This window comes from Ischnura elegans, chromosome 13 (assembly GCF_921293095.1).
Source record: "Ischnura elegans chromosome 13, ioIscEleg1.1, whole genome shotgun sequence".
Lineage (NCBI taxonomy): Eukaryota > Metazoa > Arthropoda > Insecta > Odonata > Coenagrionidae > Ischnura > Ischnura elegans.
The window spans coordinates 12,584,632-12,608,316 of record NC_060258.1 but is presented as its reverse complement, the minus strand read 5'-3'; the positions used below and the strand labels follow the sequence as shown (position 1 = coordinate 12,608,316).

Here is a 23,685-nt window from a genome sequence, read left to right as displayed (position 1 = left end):
GGTGTGGCGTTCCATAGGTGGCCGGGCGTGGAGCTTGGCGACCTTTTCGGCCCTTTTAAGGACCATTTTCTGGTTGTATCCATTCTTGCGTAGAGCTGTGGTCAGGAGTCTTTTCTCGGATTCCAGGGAATCGGCGTCGGAGACAGTGAAGGTGCGGTGGAGTAGAGAGGATACCACAGAGGCCTTTTGGGCGGGATGGTGTGTGTGACATTGCGTTTAGGTAGCGGTTGGTATGAGTGGCCTTTCTGTAGACGGCATGTCCAAGACTCCCATCACCTTTCCTCCTGACCATGACGTCCAAGAATGGTATCTTGCCATCTCTCTCCTTTTCCATGGTAAACCGGATGTTTTGGTGCCGACTGTTGAGGAGATTAAGGAATCGGTCTCGTTGACTCAGGAATACCAAAAGACTTCCCTGACCTAGTCAACCACTGCCTTCGGAATTCCTTCTTCTTGTGAAACGGTGATTTCTATGACCAGTCAGACGGAGCAGCGATGGGATCGCCACTTTCACCTGTGGTGGCCAATCTATTCATGGAGAGGTTTAAAGCGGAGGCCATCAACACCTACGACAAGAAACCTAAAAAATGGCTGCGGTATGTTGATGATACATTCATTATCTGGCCCCACGGAACAGAAGAACTGGACCGATTCCTTGGCAAGGTGAGGCGAGGTGGCAATTTTAGTTGAGGATGGGATAGAATACAGTGTTCTTTCTACCCTACGGCAATCTCCTATCGTTAGAAGCATTGGAGTCAGTGGCGTAACTATGGGGGAGGGGAATAAGGGGGATAAATCCCCCCTAGCGCGTATTCAATTCCATTTCCATTCGTAAGCGTGAATGACTTATTTAACCCTTTCACTGCTGTCGCGGATTAGCGACCCTTCGGAGGGTGTACCACACCCATCCCGGAGGTACCAGCTCCATGGGCCCACGAAACGCATTTTAACCTTTTCGCCGCATGTAAGGAGAAGGTTTTCGGAGATTGAACAGCAGCGAAAAGGCTAATAACGCGATTAATTTTCTCGTGAATACCGTCAAAAATACAGGTCAGTCGTTGCGGCGGAGGAAAGAACGCGTTCTCTATTTGTTCGAGTACTATCCCGAAACTTGCAAACGAAGAATTTACTGGAGTGGTCAGATAGTGTACTGGCATCCACGTCCAAATCTCGTTCAATAATTTTAGAGCATTTCGAAATTCAATCCTTGCGTGTAATGTGCATTAAACCAGAAGTGCAGTACACCGTCCGTCGGATGGGACGTTAAACTGTTGTCCCCCTTGGCGCCATTTTTTAAGAGTTGCATAATGCCGACGCCAAGTTTCTGTCCACTTTTATATACGAGTATCCGTCACGTATATCCGTCGATAGGGTGTATCTCCCTCCCAATTAATTATTTAAATGTCATTATTCTGTCCCTACCCCTACAGAAGAGAATTTACCCTCGCAATACCCTAATATACCTACCTAGAGAGAACAAATAAATACAAAATCTCCTTTGGAAAGGTTATTATATAGCCCTTCCTTCATTTTCTACCCCTTTCAGGACTCACTATTATTTAAAAAATTAATTCATAATATTTCCATTAAGCTAACGAAGATGAGAAAACAATCTTTAAAAATGCAAACAATAAAATCCTTGAAAAATAATATAAAAAAAAGTTCCGAGAGTGAGGATCAAAATCGCCATCCTTAATTAATTTAGCAATCGCCGTAACTGCTAAGCCACTCCTGTCTTTTCTAAATTGGTAATAAATACCAGATATATACCGTAGACCCGTTTTTTACGATTTTTAATTGCTTTTTTCTCGAAAAATGTTGAGAAGTGCGTCGTCTTGCTTCGGCGTATTGAATTGATAGCCATGATCTACCGAATCAGAAAAGTTAAGCTCAATCGGCCACCCAAAGGTCGTGTATTCCCCTTGTAAGATAAACTAGGATGAGAATCTCTGTCAGACCGCACTCTGAAAAATAGACAAATTTTTTTAGATAAATTCAACAGCAGTTTCTTCCGAACGAAGTTAGCCATATCTTTCGGTCGCCAACTTCCTATTGTACATCGGATCATATGAATAAAATAAGAGAGATCGAATATTCTCGTCCGTTGGCACCTGGTATTTGCTGAGGCGGAAAAGGAACCAGAGAACCACATTCGGAGGGCGCAATGGTGGAATTTGAACTTGAGAAATGTGTAATTATTGTGTTCCAAAGAACCAGGCATCTGCCCTATGCCATACGAAGTTGAGTTATAGAGGGTTCCATTTCCAAGTTTAGGAACGCGAAGAGATATGATACCCTATGAAATAACTGACAGGGTTAGAGATTGCGATGTTAACGATGGTATAACGAAACGTTTGTTGTAACAAAATAAAAAGTGTTTTTTCGCTCTTTTCTATGAATGGTATTATATAATGGAGACATTCTTCGGCTACCGCGGACTTCGTCAACGAGAGAAGCAATAGAAATATCTAAAGAGGAGAAAAACAACTTCAACAGAGACACTGGCCTTAAAATCAGCCATACTTGGCAACCCGTAATCGACAAAAATAATCGACAACCTACCCCTTCAACCTCTCACTCCCCTCCCCCACCACCTGACACGTATACCTATATATATATCAATTTTAAATCCAACCTCCTCAGATTCCCTTGAGAAAGCGACCAGCATCGGTCGGGAAACGTTGGGGCCACCCAAAATCTGACGCGGCGACATAGCCCAAAAGCTTTTATTCAACATGACAATGGAGACATTGTTTAAAATTATTTTTAAAATGTAATATAAAAAATCATTTTGCCATAAAGCGTAGCTACTGAAGCATATGAATTCATTTTTAAATTGTATACCCATACTATTTCTTGGTTTTACAAAATATTATTTATAACTTCATTGGTAGAGCATTACATTAAAGCCAATATATCTGTTCTAATGGACAGTCATGTCCACAAGGAGACAGAATATGGATAAAAATGTGCAAGGTTTGGCATTCGCTGCAAGGAAATAATCGCACACAAAAAGTCGCTTAACACAGCTTAGTTTATGAAGGAATTTCTAAGGAAATTAGTGACGTGGACTGGTGCAATGATATTTTGTGCCGTAAATTCTGTACTTAGGCCGTTTTACTCGGGACGCATCATTGCGCAATATTACCTATGTACGAAAGCGCAGTCAAAATTGCTTCGCGTAAAGCGAGCTATTGGTACAACGCACAAGAGAATGCACTGCTGCCAGAGGGGAAAATAGGCCCTCCTCTAATTGCAGGCTTGAATTCTCGCAATTTCAACAAATGTTTTCAATACTAACCTGCGCAATGATTTGTTCAGGGTGACGGCCTTTATGCGTATTCGAAAAGATTATATACCAATTATCACCGCTTCTGTCATATTCGCGCAGTAATTAGGATATTCAAGCTTAAAATTTTGGCTATAAACAATAAAAGTACGATCAATCTAAGTGTGATAGGCATTGTTTATGTTAATGTCTATTCTTAATCAATAATATTAGAAACTGATCAACAATAGTTGCTCTCAACAATCAAATCAAATATCCTCTTGGAATACATAGATGCAAATGGCGCAAAGCAGTTATTCGTGTGTTTGACAGTGTTTCATCAATTTTATAAATCTGAAAATAATTTACATTATACTTCAGGGTAGGGGTAACAAAATATATTTTTCGGCGTGTCTATTGTTTCCTAAATTTTTAAATTTAATTTCAAATACTTCAAACTTATGTTAAAGTTGAGTTTTCGGTCAAAATATTTTGACAAAAATCAGAATGGTAGAAAGTAATTGTATTTACATTTTAAAATCAAGATAACGATTTTATAAAAATAAAAACTGGAGAAATGGTTAAAAAAATAAAATTCGTGTTTAAATTTATTTTGGTGTTACTTTCCATTGTTGAGCCCTGAAACTTTGGGGAAACATATTATTTTGGATGCACTTTAAGTGTATATTTTCTATTTTTCTAAATCTCAGGGGACACTTTTCACCATCTTAACCTGCTAGATCCTTTCTCCTTGTGAACCCCAAAAACCCGATTGAACCCCTCCAGAAGCCCGTAAATTATAAAAAAAACATGTCTTGAGTGAAATATATCCTATATCGGGCAGATACGGAGGAAATTAAACACACAATTCGAGTAGAACGCTGCATGCTTTAGACTCGGCAACTACAATAAGTCGTCTATAGCTCATCATATGACTTACAATTCTCATTCAATCACCGTCAATGATGTCAGGCTATTTAAACTTGTCTCAGATCATTCATTAGCCTTTTATTAATCTGTCTTCACTCCAAAACACCGAGGCAAAATCGTGAAAAAGACTAAGGGCCATTAACATCTTGCCTTTTTCCTTGATTTCAAACATCAACAAAACATATAGTGACGGCTCCCTTCCACCCGATCCATAACTCTCCTTCCCCCCTCCCCATACCTACACATCCCAACGTCTTTCCGCCACCCCACTTCAAATCCCCCGCCCCCTCGCAAAAACCGACCTTTCCCCATTATTTGCTCCATGCCTTCCCGCCCTTGATGCTAGACCAATTTTTTTTTCAACCCGTTCATCCGAAAGTCATTACTTGGCCTAAGTTTTAGAAATTTATTACCTTATTCTTTGAGGAGGCGTACTTGGCAGGAGAAACACCAGGTGTCGGAGACCATTGTTGGGAACATACAACCGTTCTCGCTAGAGTTTCACGGTCACTGTCGTAAGCGAGAGTTTCACAAAACTGTGGGCATACTATGAGTGCGTGTGTCCCACACGTACATTTGTAAATTGGAGCAAATCTGCAAGGTTCGTGAGTGTGCCCATGAATCTCCTATTATTTTATCTTTTTCTTTGGTGTATGTCACTGGCGTAAGCGGAAGCTTCATAATCCTGAGTGTGTGTGTGTGATTGAGAACTGCGAGGAAATTTGTTCCCTAGAACAAACCTGCTAGGTGAGCAAGTGAGATTGCATGATTGTTTGCTTCATTGTCTTTCAGGTTTATTTTTGTGTATCACCCCACTGCCATCCCTCAAATCCCTGCCCCCCGCGTTTTTGCCCAGCAAATAGTACGGCCTTGGAGAATTTATTTTTCTTTCAACTGCTTAACGGCCGTATAACGTTCAATTACCTAAATATAAATGCATAAATAAAATAGTACATGAAATTACAGGATTAACTCCTATGGAAGTCCATTTTGGACGGAGAACGTCTCGGGAGGACGAAAGTGTTTTAGAAATACCGGATAGAACTAGGTCTCGTGAGGAGGTGGCTAGGTTTGTGCTTGGGAGATTGGATGAAGCTGATCGTATAAGGAATTCAAGGCAAAAGGGTAAAACGCAATCCTTTCGTGTGGATGACCAGGTGTTACTCCGAACACCCAGGCCGTCAGATGAATGAGTGAATAGGCTCCACTAGTCTTCACCCTATTTTTGAATGGCCTAGTTCCTATTAATTGGTATTTTCTTCTCCAGAAATTTATTTCCATAATTTTTTCTTAGGTATTGATGAGCAGGAATTAGATGCGGTCACAATGCTTTTTCTTTTTCGGAATTGCTTTGCTCATTGCCTCACTGATGAACTTCCCGTAGTATTGGATCCTCAAGTCGAGATCGGCTTTCATTTTAGATAAAATGGCGCGTAGGCACTTTTCCATTTCATATTGAAACACTTGCAGTTAGCTAGGTTGTAGAATAATCGTAATGTGTTTTCAGGTTCTAAAACTGGTGTCGTGCCAATTCTTATCATGACAGGATAGATGTCACTTGTCATACTATTTACGATTTCATGTACCTGTTAAAGTTTTTGCTAATAGCGAGGTCAATAACCGAGTTCCCAGATACTCGTGTTTGTTCCACCGGAGGTGTCATACGTTGGCCTATCTCGTCGACAAATTTTTAAGTTTTTCTCCTATTACGGTTTTCGCTTGGGCAATTCCATGTAATTTCTAATTCCATGGTATTTCTAAAACACTTTCGTCCTCCCGAGATGTTCTCCATCCAAAAGGTGTGACTGCGAAACATCTTTGGGAAGAAAATCATGATAGCGATTTTGTGCCGGAGATACTACATGTAGAGAAGAAAGGAAGCTAATTGGATAAAATGGAGGAACTAGAAATAAGGAGGAATATGACCAACGGTCAACCACTTAACGACATCCTTTATGAAAGTTTTTCCCCACTCCTACAAGTGTGCCTTAAAATCACGGACGGACAAAAATCCAGAACCCTACCACTCCACTCCACACCCTCTAATTACCTACCTCTTCCTTAACCCCGACTCACGGAAAAACCCTTTCCAGTCCACCAACCGCACCGCCTCCCTCCGTCTCACCAGCGCCGTCCTCCAACGGTTGTTTTCTCAATACAACCCCCACATAGGATTTCCAACCCAGCCCCTTCCCCCCCTCCTGACACCCACTCCTTCCACTCTTTTCCTCAACCCCTTCAAAGAGTACATAAATGTTTGCTTAACATTCGAAATTGATGTACTTGATAATGACCTCTATGGTTCGAAACATGTCGTACCGTCATAATAAATCTGTGGAAATGAACGAAGTCTCCTTTTCATTTTTGTGTATTAATTTCCACATAGTTGAGCCTAATGCAATTGAACATGAAAGCTCCGTTCTTTGCTTTCCCTTTGCTAAGTGGTGTCGGGTAATCTTTGACGTCGGCAGCAGGTTCTCAGGCATCTACAGTTAGCGTCTAATCTGGTTTTGAGCCTTCCTCTGTCACTGGAGCCCTGCGAAAGTGCATGCTGTTGTTTACGAATTATTTTTTCTTAATTGTGTTGTTAGTGTTGTAAATAATTTCTCTGTTCTCTATTTTTTCAATATTTCTCCACTAATTCATTGTTAGTCATCCTCTACTTCATCAGGAATAAATTTACCGATGATTTTATTTTATTATTATTATTATTCTTTAATGTCCGGAAACTTGGAAAGGGATTATTTGATATAAGTAAGTTTCATTATGTTGAGCTTCAAATTTTTCTCTAATATTTTTTTAATTGTTTACGAAGATTTTTAATTTTGACCAATCAAAAAAAGCACTAACTTTATATCATTTAATTTAAATTCAGGATAGTTTAATTTTAGAAAGAAGTGGTCCCCCATCGCCGTTAACTTTCAACTTCACATGAAGGAAAGTATCCTCAGCATGTTATCGGTAATACTTTTTGATTAAAAAAATAATAGACACATATTTTGTTATTCAGAGCATATTAAATCGGAACAAGATCGCTAGGATTGACATTTTACGCAGAATGCTTATTTTGAATTACGGCAAGAAAACTATAGTCATGTAATAGATTCACGGGGGGTATTCACCATGGCATATTCTCCCTGTGATCCTAAAACTTTAAAATGGTTCAGGAGATTAACAATTCATGTAATGCATAAAATTCTTTTGTATTTCGATCTCCTGAACGCCGCGTGACGTGTGAATTTCATGAATGTCGCGTTTAAAATGCTTCAAGAAGCTGTAAACACTCTGGGTTGGTGGAATAGTGGCTTAAAAATTATCATCATGGCGGAAATAAACGTTAATTTCGTTCTGGCTGATTTTCGTAATGTACTGGCGTTATCAACCGAGACTATGAATAATTTTTTTCTCAAAACGAATCATTTCATTGAAATGAAACTGCTTAAGATGAGATCTTTAGAGCTTCGAGTGAGAAAGTAATCTCGGCAATTATCGTGGATGCTTTAATTTTTGAATGAATCATGTATTTTGTACTATTTGACACATCAAGTTAGCGTCGAAGAACTTTTCCGTTGTAGTGGTTGGCTATTAATACCGAAAATATAAACAAAGTGTGAAAACCAGGGAAAATATGCAGACGATAATAATTAAATCCAATATAAATTGAAACAGAATTATATATTTGCAATTAAAAAGTAAAATTTCCCGATGAAAGCGTAGATAGTTAAGCACATACGAATTCTTTGCGGCGTTAGGCCAAAGACAACAAAAGGAGTAATGGAAATTAAATCCGTTTGAGAAGCATAAAAGATTGAAAATGGCCCTCACAAATTCTATTACAGCCTATCTTTGAAGGATTATGCTATCTCCGTGCAGCGTCGTACCACCACCATCCTCGGTCTGGGTCGTTTGGCACCACAAAAAAATACTTTTCTCGTGTTAAACGAGAGGAAGATTCACGGCACACAACAATATACGTACGGTTTCCTCCCACCCATTCAAAATTCTCTGTTTTATCTACTGTTTATTTATACTCTAAATAACATACATGACAATGCACTCCTTATGCAAGCAATGCAGATATCACGAGGTTCACACGTCATTAACATGGCGTCGCCCGAGAAAAACGTTTTTGGCGCGGAATTCAAGTCGAAACTTAAACCTGCTCTACGGGCAAATTTATTCAGTGCTCGGTGGTAAAAGAGCATAGCCGGCCAATATGCCAGCCAAAAGGTATTAAAAACACCTCCAGAAAACGTTTTTATTTTTTTTGGCTCTCTCAAGCATACATTAGAAATTTTCAAATCGACGATATATCTTCTTTTCCCACTCAAAAATATTGAAAACAATTGAAAATCTTCTCCATTAAATAAGGTTACAAAAGCCGCAAACCACATTTAAAAAAAAGCATTCTTGACCGAGATATTTAAAAAAGAGTGAAAATCGTATTTTCGATCTAGCCGGCCCTAGTGGGCATCTAGCCGGCTAGAAATGTGGGGAGGTTTGTCCTATTTGATCCCAAATCGCATACCCTAGGGACGGGAAAAATCCCAAAGGGGGAACTTATCACCTTTATATCCGGCTATGCCCTTTGGTGAGAGCCTTTCTTACACCCATTGCTTTATAAATCAAACATAATATTAGTTAGTGTAATCCCTTCTGTTAATGACTGAAATAACACATTTACCTTTGCAATCAATGAAATAGCTTGAAATATTGATAGTCTGGTTATACAGTATTTGCCTCGTTCAGTCATGGATTTTTAAGGTATTCTTAATGCATACTAGAGCTTCTAATTTGACACTAACATTTTCTTTGAGCACCTAAAAAACTAAGGCTCTGCGTTAAAGCTGTTAGATAGATGGCCTATAATACCCTTTTTGTACTTAAATGTTTTTACAAAAAGTAAATTCTACGTCTCCATTATCGTCATTATTTAGAATGCTAAGCACTGGAGATTAAGCTCTGCTACATAGTCCTGCCTATTTTATATCCTTGAATATGGAAATCAGCTTCATAGTTGAGTTAACTTGTTTGAGATCAAAATGAAGCATAAATTTCCCAAAAGCCGAGGTTCAAAAGGGAGTTTACTTATTTCCATTTCTACGTATCGTTAATGATTTTCAAGTGCGTAAATCTGTCGTCATGTGTTCTTTGTTTTCTTACTAGCATTATATTTGCTTTGATAAAGGCATCAACAGGTATATTAACATGCACATTGGCCAATCGCCGTCATTTTCTGGCGACGCCGTCATTTCCGTGTCACGATCCATCTAATCCAAATTTATCGAAACTTTTTACGCGTGTCTACAACCACTCTCAATCTATGTATACCGCAAGCATGCATCGCTATGCATCACCTATTTTTACTATTGGAACTAAAGCAGTGCGCTGAGTAATGATGCTGACCAACCTATGACTTGTTTTTCATTTCTTTTCGCTTGTACTTTTCCCGTCTTGTTCCCAAGATGTGACTCTGCCTGCGTAAGCATTCCTTCTTCCACCCACTCCCTCCCACTTCCCCCTTCCCATTTGCATTTCTGTACTCTTTCTCACCTAAAGAGTCAGCAGCGTACTTTGTGCCTAGACGCGCGATTCACTGACGACATCGGGAGTCAATGAGGTCTTCGGAGGATGTCGCGAGGGGCACGTCGAGACACCGAGGTACTTTTGGCGCGCGGCACTCGTGCGCGGGATGTAATCGAGTGAAGACAATAAACGCTGCTCACAGTTTGTCTGACTGTCATTACCCCTGGTTCCCTTCCTCCCTCCTGCTGAATCCGTTGATCACCGTCTCTGGCGTTTCAGCTATTACTTTCTATAACCCTCGATTGATTGATATTTTGCGCGAGTTTATTTAAACGAGTGGGGAGACGACCATTTTCCTTCAATGCTTGTCAAATTTGAGGCCAGGAAACTTATTTCTCGCATGTTTTCACATGGAATGAAAGAACTTTTTGAACGAAATACATTTTCGAAAAGAGGGCTTTTTTGTAAAATGAGTCGTACACCACCAGCTGAGTGTGCAAAGTGGCAGGGAAACTCAAGGAGCGCTTGTCTGATGGTCGATGGTGACGTCAAGCCAATAAAAGCCTGATCCGTGAGCGAGACAACCTTATATTTTAAGGGCCTTGGTTCATTCCTGTCTTTACTGGAATAGATTTCACTATAAACTACTACGTCGTCTGCAAATGATCGCAGTTTACTGAGTACTATTTCAACAACATCGTGAATATAGAGAAGGAATAGGAGTGGGCCTATGATACAAGCCTAAGGAACGCCAGAAGTGACTTTAACCTCGTAGGAGGCTGCATTGTCTAATACTAATCTCTGCTCGTGATCTCTGAAATGTTCTCTTATCCAGGAAATGGCATCTTCATCTAGGATTGCAGATACCTATTGCGTGCTAGTGATAGGTCACCCCCTCCAAAAAAAACCCAGAAAATGGCACACAGAATATAATGTTGAAGCATAAACTTTTGCGAATTTCTTAAAATGAGAAATAGACCAAAAATAAAATTTTCGGTTTCAAAATTGAATCATGCTCTCGTATTTCTTAACATTTGTCCTTTTATCAAAGGAAAACAAGTAATGAACTATTCTTGTCCCATCCAAGGGACGAGGAGAAAGGCTTTAAACTGAGCTACGAGCATGTGTGAGAGGACTTATTGGATTGAAAGGGAAAGACCTATTCTGACGTTGCAGAAATGAAAACGATGAATCCAAGACCGGAAAATACAGAATGATATGCGAGGAGCAAATGTTAACGGAGCTAGCAATGACACAGAAGAAATATATGAAGGGAAGGAGGCGTAAACAAATTCGTTCAATCGTTCATGTTCCGATCTGGTCCACAAAAGTCATCCCTGCAAAGGGGCATCAATTCGACGGCAAATCTGTGGCCTGGCTGCCCCTAGAACCCTTTTGGCACCAAATCCTTAACTGACTTACACCTCTACAGGGTATTTTAGTCAACCCACCCTCTTCCTCCGTATTGCGTTGACTATTTTCTTCCGCCTTCAATCCCTTCCGCATACATCTGCTTATCCTATCCTCACTCCCTCCTTAGTTACTCTTTCGGGAACTTCTCTCCCCCACCTCTTCCTTACTATTTTACCTACTCCCACCTCTCCATTACTATTGGCATGCGGCCTCTCTTTCTACTTACCCTTTCAATTCTCCTCCGACCTTTGTCCTTCACATCTCTGTGATTCTTTCTCCAATTTCGTTCTTATAGATTTAAGAATGAAATCTTTCTTATATCCCTGGATTTTCCCGTATCTTTTTATTTGCGTGTTATCTCACGGTCTCCAAACTGTACGTCGGTATGTAATTTCTTCCCCAAACTTGGAAAATCCTCCCTCCCCCCTTTCTTAAATAAATGAAAGTAATTTTCTCATGCATTAGAGTTTCTTACACCTGATGACGCCTTTGTGAGCCGAAGCTCATTAAATAATTGCTGTCTGCTAACATTCATTTTAACCACTCTGAGATCTAGACGTAGTATGTTCGGCTTTCCTTTTTTCTTTTCCTTTCTTTAAATGGCTGAATTTTTTGTCAGTGGGTTTGTCTGTAGGCCTTTCTCTTTCTCACTCTCTGCCTTCACTCTTGTGTACTTTGAAAGTATTTTTCGAAAAAGCAATTTTCTCGGTTCACTTGCGGCTTTTATTTTTGCGCCGAGGTGAATGAGTCGGTATTACTGTTGAAATGAGGGGAAGAGGAAATAATGGGACAACTCATAACACAAATGGGTACTTCGCTATCAAACACTTAGGAATTGGATAAGGTCATCGGAGGCTCAGTTCACGGTTACAACCCATTAACACTCTATCACTCACACTTTGTCACTCCACAGAGTAGACAGAGAGAGAAAGAGAGAGAGAGGGGGGGAGAAAATGAGGATGGCTGGTGTTACATAAGTTGGAATGCTTGGGGACCGTCACAATGTCGAACAATAAATATAGTAGAAGAAATACCAACCAAATCATCAGAAGTGATAAAAATTCCTATGATCTCCGGTGTAAAAGTTAAACTAACTCAAGATATTATAAACAAACACTTTTACATGGGATTAAATTTCAGGCTGATATTTTGGCACCTTGAGCATATAAGGGTTAATTACGATTAGCCATCCAAATATGAAAAGGCATTCATGATGTATCCATATTGCAATCTCTTTGGTAAATTCCACTCTAAAAACTGTAACGAATGGATAAAATTAGCCATAAAATGTTGGAAAACGCAGATGTAGGCATGGTGACTGCAGTAAGCATTTACTTACATCTTTTCCCTGAGCACGAGGTTTCGGTATTTTGCTTTTGCTGAAACTGGTGATAGCACCTTCCAATATATCATCCTCAACATTTATCCTCCTGTAACTCCGATTGGGCGCAGCCACCTTGTCCATATTATCGAGCACATTGTGTTCTGGCGAGGAAACTATTTTTCTCAACGCTTCCCTTTCAATTCTGAAGAGGAGAGCGTCCGTTGGCATCATCAGTCTTCTTCTCCAACTGCAGGCCCCGGGGCTGTCAGCACCGTAAGCAGCAATGAGTCTACTCTTCAATGCAGGTAAGTTCTCTCTTTTAATATCAGCTAAGGATTTCATCCTTTCCTGTTCCATCGAGAGCGCATGATCTCCAAGCTTTTGCAGCATAATCCCCGCGTCGCCATGCTGGAGTACGATATTGTCATTGGTAGAGCGGATCTGCCGCAGAAACTTATCCAGGAAAATCTCCACGGCAGCATTGCACTCCCTGGAAGTAAGGAGTATTTTTTGGTAAACCATTCTTAATAGTTTCACATTTACAATATGCTCTTTAAATGTATAATCTAAAGCATTATGTTGAATACCTTTGACTTGGAAGTTATTTGACTGTGACTGGACTGATATTCTAACCTTAGAATTTACTTTGGGCCCTGAATCATTTCCATGACAAATACATGTACAGTTTGTTTCTAATACCTAAAGACATATTTTATTTTGCATATTTAAATTAGTGCTAATGGTCACACTTAATTGAAACATTTACATCGGAAAGAAAAAATTCACATTGTTTTATTGTAACTGATTTTGGTTTTCCGCGTTAATTACTGTGAGATTAAAAACAATACCTAAAAATGCTGAAAATTCAGCTCTTTTGACTTACGGCCCCCTTGATCATGTCATCTCACTGTTTGCAGCAAAATTCGATCTCCAGTTAAATATGCTTAGTAATTTGAACCCACCACGGCTGTGCAAAAGCACGCGATTAGTCACTAAAAATTGACAAAAAAAGTTGTCGAGCATTTTGAGTGGAAAGTTCTAAAGAGACACACATTACTACATGAATCTCGAAAGATGTGCCAATTGAATTGAAACAGGTCCATTTTCCAATTAGATTGGTAATCACAATGACAACAAATACGTTTCTCGCCCAAACGATGTCTGTTTGCGGCTTAGATTAGGGTACACCGTATTTTTTCACACGGACGATTATGCATGGCATACTCTCGCGTGAGTTAACCATCCAGATTGTGTTTTGTTGGTTAAAGATAGACTCACTAAAAATATCTTACACTCCATTGCACTGAGAGATAGATTATGTTTATTTCTTTTAACTGTCATAATTTGTAAAAAGAGATGTATTTTCAAATTTATAGATTAAGATAATAAAAGTACAATGAATTCAACAACTGAATGTTTCGTGTTGTGTTATTTTTACAGCTCGTCTTCGGTCATAGCGCTTCAATCCTCTTTGAGGCATTTATACCACATCTCCACTCACAATACGTCAGTTATTTTTTTCACCACCAATATATTCGCTAGAAATAATTTAAATGGTAAAATATCGTTTCCTGGATCCATTTAACCATTTAATTGACCATTAAACCATTCACAAAATATTTATTTACCAAAAAAACATGAGGACTGAATTTTGTAAAATATAATGAATGATGGGATGATAATTCATTAAGTGAAACAGGAGTGACAGATAAATTTCACGACTGGTCACTCAAAAGAATGAAAATGAAAAACCTTAAACTTAAAAATGAGGGATAAAATGAATGCGGATGTAATGCTACACAGATGGAAAATAAAGTCATTTAAGGCCAGTTTCACTAACAAGCATAATATTCTCTATCATCAGTTTTCGAAAACTCGGTTAGAATTATTATCTCAATAATGTGAGGATCGTGGTTCACCAACGACGTTTTATTTTAGTTTCCAAAAACCAAGATAATCAAAATAAATTGTTTGGCTTGCACGTTTTTAACATCTCTGACGTGGGAAAAGCAAATAACGGCAATCAACCGTATGACATGCAATCATCTTTAATCAGCCGGTAAGTGGACAACGAAGCACACAAAGAAAAAAATGAATATCATGAGTGTTAATATTGAGAATTAGAAAATCCCAAATATGAAGTTTTCGTGGAAGGATGTATAAATTTACCTTGCCGAATAACACACAAGGGTAAAAGCGTAATAAGGTAAAGGTAAGGGAAAACAGTAGACAAACCAACAAAATATTTATCGATATCAGGTGTACGTTACTTAACATCTACTAAATTCTTCATACCCGACGCTTTTGCTCCGCAGATTTAGCATCTCATGATTTAGCTGTCCGTCAGTGTGTTGCAAACTAAAAAAAATCGTTTTTTTTCGAAATGACTATACTTTCCTGTAGGATAATAAATTATATTGGCATTAAGATTTAAAAAAATTAGGAAAAAAGGTACGCAATATAATTATTACCTCTCCGAAAAATCGATGTTATTTCCGGCGACGCAAACTTATTTGAAAGATAACCGCATGAGCACCTCAAGAAATCTTCAAAAAATGCTCTCATTTAAGTTATTCCGCCTGACTTTGCCGAAAACCCATTTGAAACTCTACCTCAATGTAAAACTTTGTCGAAAAACAGTGTCCGCCATTTTGTAACTGCACGGTAACAATTTATCGATGATATTCTTTAAGATTACAGAAAATTAAAGAAAACACCCTATGGCAACAATTTTCAGAGAAAATTGAAGACGGGCGTTTTTATGGAAATTTGCTCAAAATTGACCCTCTCTATCTCAGTAACGAGGGGGATCTTTGTCAAATGAAGTATATATCCATGAATTTCAATCATGTTTTAGTATATTTGCAAAGTTTCAACTATATAACTCAAAAAAAGCCATTTTGTAATTTTGTCCGGCTTTTTCCGATTTCCGCCCACTCGGCTTTGCGTTCGAAATGACACTCTCATACCTATTTCTGCTTATTGAAACCTGCACGTCATTATGATGATAAAAATTTCTCTCGTACCTATTCTCGCTGCAATTTATATTGCTGAATTACTTGTCGCAGTATGATCAAAATGTAAACTACAAATTATACTGCTGCGAACAAGCCTCAAACCCTGGTACTACGGGTGAGAGTCGGCGACGCTAGCTACAACTCCAAACTTACATGTTAAAATTTTAGTGACGCTTGTTAAAAGTTACGCATACAAATTAATGAATATAAGCAAAACTATGGCCCATTCCATGGAATCACTACCAATTCAGAGGTGTTTTCGCTATTCGAATGCCATAAAAATACGGCATTGAAAAAGGCGGAGAAGGTAAGTGGTCCCTTTTAGTGAGTAAAATTCCAAGTCATCTTCAATGAGAGCGAGAACTGCCTTGGAAGAATTCTTTGTCATTTTGGGATGAGTAAATAAATGCACGTCACCAAATAAATTAAAATGACTGCATGATCATTTATCTATTATGGATGTTGTGCCCGATTATAATGTTGATATTCTTCATCTCTGTCCTTCGTATTTTCCGAGAGCTGATGAAGCCGCATGCACGCAATGTTATATCTGCACTCAGATTAACTCGGATAATAAGGTTTTATCGGAATAATATCGTCAGTAAAAGTATAAACCTAGATAACAACCCAAAACCGAGCTAACGCATCTGGTAAAACACGACTGTTGTCTTATCTCATTTTTTTGGAGAATATCATCCGAGTCAATTCAATTACCCTCGTTGGTTAACCTGGCCCAAAGTGAAATAAAATACATGAAAATTACTTTTGATGAAACATGACGACGTCAAATTGCGGTAATCAAATAAGCTCCTCGCTATGTTAATTTAGAGATTCCGGCGTCGATCCAAAAGGGATGACGAAAACGGGAGAGCTATGATACAAAAATTAGATGGTTCTTAGATCTAGCAAGATTGAAACTAGACTGTTTCTCAGACCACTTTGATTTTGGGGAAACCTCTATTAATTGGGGTTTCTTCTGTGAAGATGGGCTAGCTCAGGGATCGGGGGTGGGGGCAAGCATCTGGAATACTTCAATATCCCGGGAGAGGGTTCAGACTACTTAAATGTCAGAGAGTCAAATGCCCACCCCGGGTCGCTGTTTCACGTGCTGTCCTCCGCGGGGAATTTCAACGTGTGGCTTGCTGGACGATGTCTTGAAGGCTTGACACTATAAGGAAAATTCCGTCGCTCGCTCGTACTCTGTGCTTTCTCTCCGTCACTTTCCCTCCGTTACCACTTCTTGGGACTTCCATCCGACGTGCGCCCGACAGTCCGTCTCGGAAGTGTCCTCTCTGACTCCCTCGCTTTTGACCGTCTCGCTAAGATATTTGCAGCGCCTTCCTTGCTGTTTTCGGGTGATCACCTCGCTGTGATCCGACCGTTGTCTACTCTCATTCAAACGTTTGCCATGACGTCTTTCGACGCCACTCAAAATGTCCTTTAATTTACTCATTTTACCTAACAAAAGACAAACAAAATTCGTATAAGTGAGAGGAGATGTCGCTTGTCTCTGCTGTGCTTGCAGGCGCCAAAAATGAACGGAATAAATGGCGAGACACGAATCAAAGACTGTGATGAGGCTATATAATCACATTACCCCCTGCATGGATGCATTACGTTCCTCGGAGGATGAATAATGGGTTCCAAGAGATAGAAATGAGTCCATCCACCGGAAAGCAACTAAGAGTTTAAAAAATAAAAAAAATCACTTCGAAGGAGAAAAAATACTCAAGAACAATGAGGAATGAAGGAAAAGGAATTAAAATTCTTAACCTGGATCCGTCCTCCCCTCACAAAATTTAAGCATTTGGAGCAGATCGATAAGATTTCCTTAATGGCCCCGTGAATAAATGAAAAAATTAATGAAAAAGTTTTGCATCGGACAGTCTGGGTGTCCTTAAAAATGGCAAATCACACTTAGATCTTCTCTTCCCCAAAGGAAAATTTGAATGCATCTTTTTCTCAAACCTAACCCTTTTTTTGTATTTCTTTTAATATGGATCCATCGTTTTAATGATTGATCTTTTACCCATTACTTTATCCATCGGAAAATTTAAACCGTCGGGAAACCTATTAGGAGGTATGGAACCGAAAAGAGCTTCAAAAGGAGTCATTGGGATAGAGTCGTGGACCACATCGTAAAACCAACGATTAACAAACGGTATAGTTTCTACCCAGCTTTGGTGACTCAGATTACAATAGGGAGGGAAATTCCTTGACAATTATTTCATCGTCCGTTCACTAGGATTCGATCGCGGATGGCGTATTCACGAGTGTATTGCACCTATCCCCAGCAGGTTTAACCCCTCTTTCCAGTGACCATACGTGGACATAGTATATGATCTCACAAAATGTTGGTGGAAGTACCACACAACTAAAAGTACTTATTTAATAGGCAATTGCAAACTTAAGTTTTTGCCTTAGGTCTGTTTACGGCAACGCCTGAACGAATTTGGAAAATACGTCGACGGATGTAAATTCGTATTTGTGCCCACCCTTAGATTTTGCAATGGGCCCTTAATTTCGAGCTTCTTTCAAAAATGCTATCGGATGTTCGTCGTATCGAGCCGAGGAAACGGGTTTTGTTAATGGTTCCCTCGATAGCGTTGCCGCTACTGCTGGTGTTCTTTAATGCCTCATTTACCGCCTCGAGCGATTTTACCCTCCGTTTGCATACTTCTACTACCTCATGCTTTTGATATTTGCAATGCCATTATAAGAACGCTCCAAAGCATCCATGCGAACCGAAGGTTTTCAGCTTGATAATCACCCAATTTTTGACATTATAACGCATTATGTGGGAAAAAATCATCCCAAAAGAGTTTGTGCCACCACCATCGCTTCGCGAGAGAATGGATTCCCTTTCTAACGGTATGTAATCCTTGGAATGAGACGAGGGAAATTCAAATACGGTCTTTCTTCAGCGACCAATTTCGTGATGGTAAATTTGCTTGCCACGAACCGAAGCTATAAAGTATTCCGTACTCCTCGCTAGAGTGTTGGCGCATTCGACATCCTTAGAAGTTGTGCCTTCCTTTTTCCCGTGATCTCCCTCTTTCTATTTCTTCTGTCTCTCCTCCTATCCGTTCCTTCTTCGCACCTACTCTGACACTCGTTCTAAAAATTTACCTAAAGCCCTGCTCTATTTTCTCATTTTCTCGTCTCAGAAAATTTACGGGATAAATATTCACTATACGTAATTTACAAGGCAGCAATGGTGAGGAGCAATTTGGAGTTTCAGCAATTGTTCTAAATACACAGGTCAATAAAAAACTTATTTTTCTGTCCTAGAGATATTATAGGGTAACCGTGAAGTTACTTTTCGTTCTGATTCCGAATCTGGGCTCAGGTTTTTTTCTATCACGTCTAGTTTCTATAGGATAACCTAATTAAATACGGATTCAAGGATATTTAAGCAAATAAATCGCGATTGTTAAAAATGTGAAAAATAGGTACTTTCATGGGATTTTCTCGTATATTTAACGTCTAGTAAGTCCCTATTCAGTGTCCATCAGTAGTTCTATAAATCGCAGCTGAAGGTTTCTTGGTACTATTTTTCCAAATGTAGAACATCTTGGTCAAAACGCTCAATGTGTTCATCACTACCAGTGCTGAGGTTTGGTGAAAAAGGCAAATTGTGAGGCGAAAGAATACATTTTTAAATTCATATTCAAGCCCATTTTTTGGTACGATTTAATAAGATTAGCTGCCAGTTTGCGATAATTTTCAGCCAAGATATTTCCTTATAAAAATTCAGATAGATTTCTGAATGCGTGCCACGAGCTTTTTTTCCGTTGACCTCAACTTCTGTAGAAATTCCGAATCCTTCAGCAAATACCTGATCAGTGGCCCAATACAAATTCCTTCTTTGATCAATGCCTCACCTAATTGAAGGACTTTTTGTTTCAAATAAGTGGAACCAGCACCATTTATGTTCATGCCTTTCACAAAATGTTAAAAATTCCCTATTTAAAATGTAAAGTGGAAAAAGAATATTTGAACATTTTTGAATCTAAAAACGAATTATTAACGTTCCAGGAAATTTTTTTTTTCAAGTAATGATTTTTTCCTTTGCTGTCTCATTCACAGATGAAGCAACAACATTTCGTATATCCAAGCTTTAAGCCAGTAAAATAGTAATTTCTTTTAAGTCGCCACAAATTTTCCATTTATATTTTTGATAGTGATTTTCTTCTAAAAGTAACTGCATATTCTCGTAAGATTCTTTCATGTCAGTTCCACGAGTTAAAAGTATTTATGGAACCTCATTGCCATTATGTTGGAAATAAGCCTTTAAAAAAAGCTTGGAGGATTAAATTTAAAAAACGCTAATTATCTGTTTTGAGTTAAGAGTATCCATAACATAAAGATCATCATTGCAAAAAGTAAAGTTGTATTCTGGAAAAAAAAAATCAAATCAACTTCGTCAATGCAAGATCGGGATATCAAAGGTTTTGTATTGGATCCAGCAATTTCCAACCCTTTCAACGTGGTCGTAAGATATCACCCTGCTTTTTGGATGAATTTTAAATCCTGCACTAAATCATTTAAATCATCTTTCGTTATAAAATGAGGTCCATCAGATGTACTCGGTCCAAAATTTCGGTCCTTCGAGTTTCCGAATCCTTCATTCTCACGTTCTCGTTAACTTTATGAATGTTCGCTAGGATAGCATACTCCATTGGTTCCGGCACTTGTAAATTTTTGGAGTGAGTGAACGGTAGTATCGCTGATTCAAAGTTGGCTGGATATTATACTGATCTTTTTGACTTCGGTGTCATTACTTTCATTTTTTCAACAAAAAAGCAGTTAAAAAATGGATTGCCAAATCATGGGGACAGCAAAATTCTTATTACGCTTTCCGTTAGTCCAACCAGTAAGAAGCCTTACAATGGTGCCACTCATCGTATGGGGAGCCATTCCTGTGTCTAGGCCACCTAAAATGCTATCACGATATATAAATGAATATAATTACTACTTTCGTAAAAACAAAAACATACATTAAGCTGTCCTAAAGAAACTATATGTTACAGAAAGAATCTAAGCACAGATTCGGAATCAGAGCAAAAAATACGCGAAAGATCAATCCACAACGTCTCTAGAACAAAATCTATGTGGACCATTGATACCTAAATAATTATCCCTTTAAATGGTTTTAGTGCGTCAATTACGACTGAAAATTTCCTCAATGAATAAGGACATGATTGTTACAAATTTTATTGACACTTTTGACACAATTTTCCGCAATTCCATAGATCGTAAAACAAATTTAACATTTTATTTTTTCCCAGCCAATGGCAAAAAAAACTCATTTTCTGCAGATTGATACCTCACTTTATTTTCAATTTCTTTGAAAGCCAATTTTGTAAAATTAAAAGAATGCATGATATTTTTGTGTCAAAATGTTTTTGATAATATTTCATGGTCAAATAAAAAATGTAAGTTAATGTGGAAAAAAATTAAGGACGAAAAAATACTCCAATGAATTCACACTTCACTTGGGAAAATGTATCCTCTTTAAATAAAATCTCATCAGCACTTTGATGCATTATATGTCAGCATCTACATCCCCAGTTGCACACCTAGGTCCTAATCGGTCATTTCTCAGGTAGAGGTCAGGTGGAGGTCCTCTCCGATTTTTCAATGACTCATTACCACTTCGTTGCGTTTCTTCGAGTTCTAAACGGTACTTCAATTTTTATTCATCTAGCGTTGCGTTAACGCAACATTATTGAATTCTAATTCTCAGAACAAGTTTCTACGTCAGAATATTTTTTCTTCGATTTACTGACTTTTTTAAAGTACGTCTAGTTCTAATGTGGTCATTTTCACCAACATTTTCATTCTTATAATTGTATTTTTATCGCTGATGGCGTTTGGCATAAAAACCGATGCTCATATACGAGACACCCTAGGAAAAATTACATACCCCAACATGTCTGTTAAGGCAGAATTTGGCATTTCCTCAAAAGGAATACTGATAACTCCCGGCGAAGATGTCGAGTATACAAATCAAGATAAAATATAAAAGTTGTAACTTAATTTAAAATTTTAATTTAATGTAAAACCAACCATTGGAAGTAAAACTGATCGTCCCCGAGATGAAGCATTCAATCTGGCCGTGGAAGAAATATTTGCCTACATTGAGCCCACTGACGTCTCTCAGTCTTCATTGGAAGAATTGAAAAATGTTTGCAAAAATTCATATCTTGATAATAGAAGTGTTTAACTGCGATTAATATTAAATATGGTAATAAGGTTACCATCACTGAGAAACCCGGAAAATTAACATTTAAATGCTTAATTGATAATCATAAAGATCGATTAAATCAAGAAAAGAAGAGTGACATAAGATCGTGCAAGCTGCGGCAGCAATCATGCGAGATGATATTCAATCGGTAGCCATTGATAATTCTCATTATCCTCCACCAAGTCGCATGTTTATAGGTATTAAAAATATATTCCGTGGTCATTGACACATGTTTTTAGAGCAAATTATTTTAAAAGATAAACGGTTAAATTTAGAACATGAAATCAGTATGTACGAAGTTGTTTTACTATTATGACTGCTGTTAGACATAGGTCTTTCAATTCCCAGCTAAAATTGGGTATTGCAATATCTTGTATGATGTTGGGCACGGTATGATGAAGTTCGTAATAATATTAAAATGAGGCATTGCAATATTTCCGTATTTCAGGGGCAGCTGCCCGGCCTAGAATAGAAAATCCCAAATGTCTTTAAGGAAAATAACAATTTCAAGCTAATAATTTTTAGAGTGGAGTAGACCTACTGGGGAAACTACGCTTAAAAATGCGAAGAAGAAACAAATAGTAAGAAGCTCAATAAAGCTGATTTACGAGTAAAATGGACCGTGGGGTACAACTACTGGGGACTTCACGCTTAAAAGAACGCGCTTCGTGCACTACCACATAGGCGGCGAGGAAACGTGTGCATATAATGGAGAATACACAACCCTCAGTCCCGATTGTTGGCGGATGGACATGTGAGAGCTGGTAACTAATATGTAATTTACGCGTCCAATAATGTTCAGAGTGCGCAACAATATAGTAATTCATATTACGAAGAATACAGCTCCAGCCTACATTCGAATGGCTTTTTCTCAGAAACGATAAATCTTAAAGAAAAAGTTGACATGACAATTTTTTAGATAATTTGTCGATCTATAATTTCGGTCTGAGCAATTTTTATCATAACACTAACCGTTTGACCAAAAAAGGCAAAAAAGCTCATTTTTGTGACCTTTGACCTTGAATAAAAGTTTTTGCTCAAGCGTGATCGATAGGGACTTTTCAGGTTTTCATTAGCATGGTATCCTTAAGGTTCGAGCAAACTTTCAGCTTGTTGGCAATTTATGCAAGGGTCAATGTTTATTTTGACCGGGCTATAATTTCATCTGATACGTTATTATAGATGCATTGTCTTTGGTAATTGGAAAAATACCTTCTTTCCTAGCATATTCTTTTTATGCTTTAATACTGTAATAGTGTTAATAATGATTTCCACATCGCATATTGACATACATTATGGAAGGGAAAATTTTAACAGATATCCCCAACGATTTGCTAGTAAGGATAACTATTGCAAATACGTAGTTAATGATGAATTATTTCTTTTTAATATAACTATTGTGTGGCGAGTTGTTTACCTTCTGGTAAAGCCTAATTGTTAAGTGTGCCAAATTTCGCACACTCCTTATTTTTTTTAGTATGAGAAATTTTGGGTTAAAATGTGTGGTTGTGCTTTCCATAAACTCTCTAGATTGAGATTTCAAAGGAAAACCTTTTTTTCTTAAGTAAATTATTTTCCAAAAAGGTTAAAAATATTTTAATAGATTGAGAATTCATCTCGAGTAAATTCGAACTGAGAATAAGGCAAGCTCAAGCTCCCTCGTCACCAACGTGTTTTCTGACAAATAACACAGAAGAAACAAATGTATAGGTTATCGGTCGGTTGATTTTGTTTTATTATGCCGTGACACAAGATTTCCACTGCAGCCATTCCAAGATCAACTGCTGCCGTTGAAATCAACGCTTACCTCAAATCATAAAATCTCTGGCACTATGCAAAGGAACTTCAACTAACAAATATCATTGCTGAACAATTCATCTGCAGAAGACGCATTTGTTTACAATCAGAAATTACGGTCGTGATTCTGTTGACGAGTCCAGCGGATTGACTTCATTTC

At 38.3% G+C, this 23,685-nt stretch overlaps 1 protein-coding gene across 1 annotated transcript in view; it reads right to left on the bottom strand.

Moving 5' to 3' along the window:
• The window catches only part of LOC124170028, a 79,399-nt gene that overhangs the window by 45,775 nt on the left and 9,939 nt on the right, over positions 1 to 23,685 (bottom strand). The window contains exon 4 of the mRNA XM_046548712.1: positions 12,477 to 12,951. Coding sequence (XP_046404668.1) covers positions 12,477 to 12,951 — 475 coding nt within the window. The remainder of the gene's footprint in view (positions 1 to 12,476; positions 12,952 to 23,685) is intronic.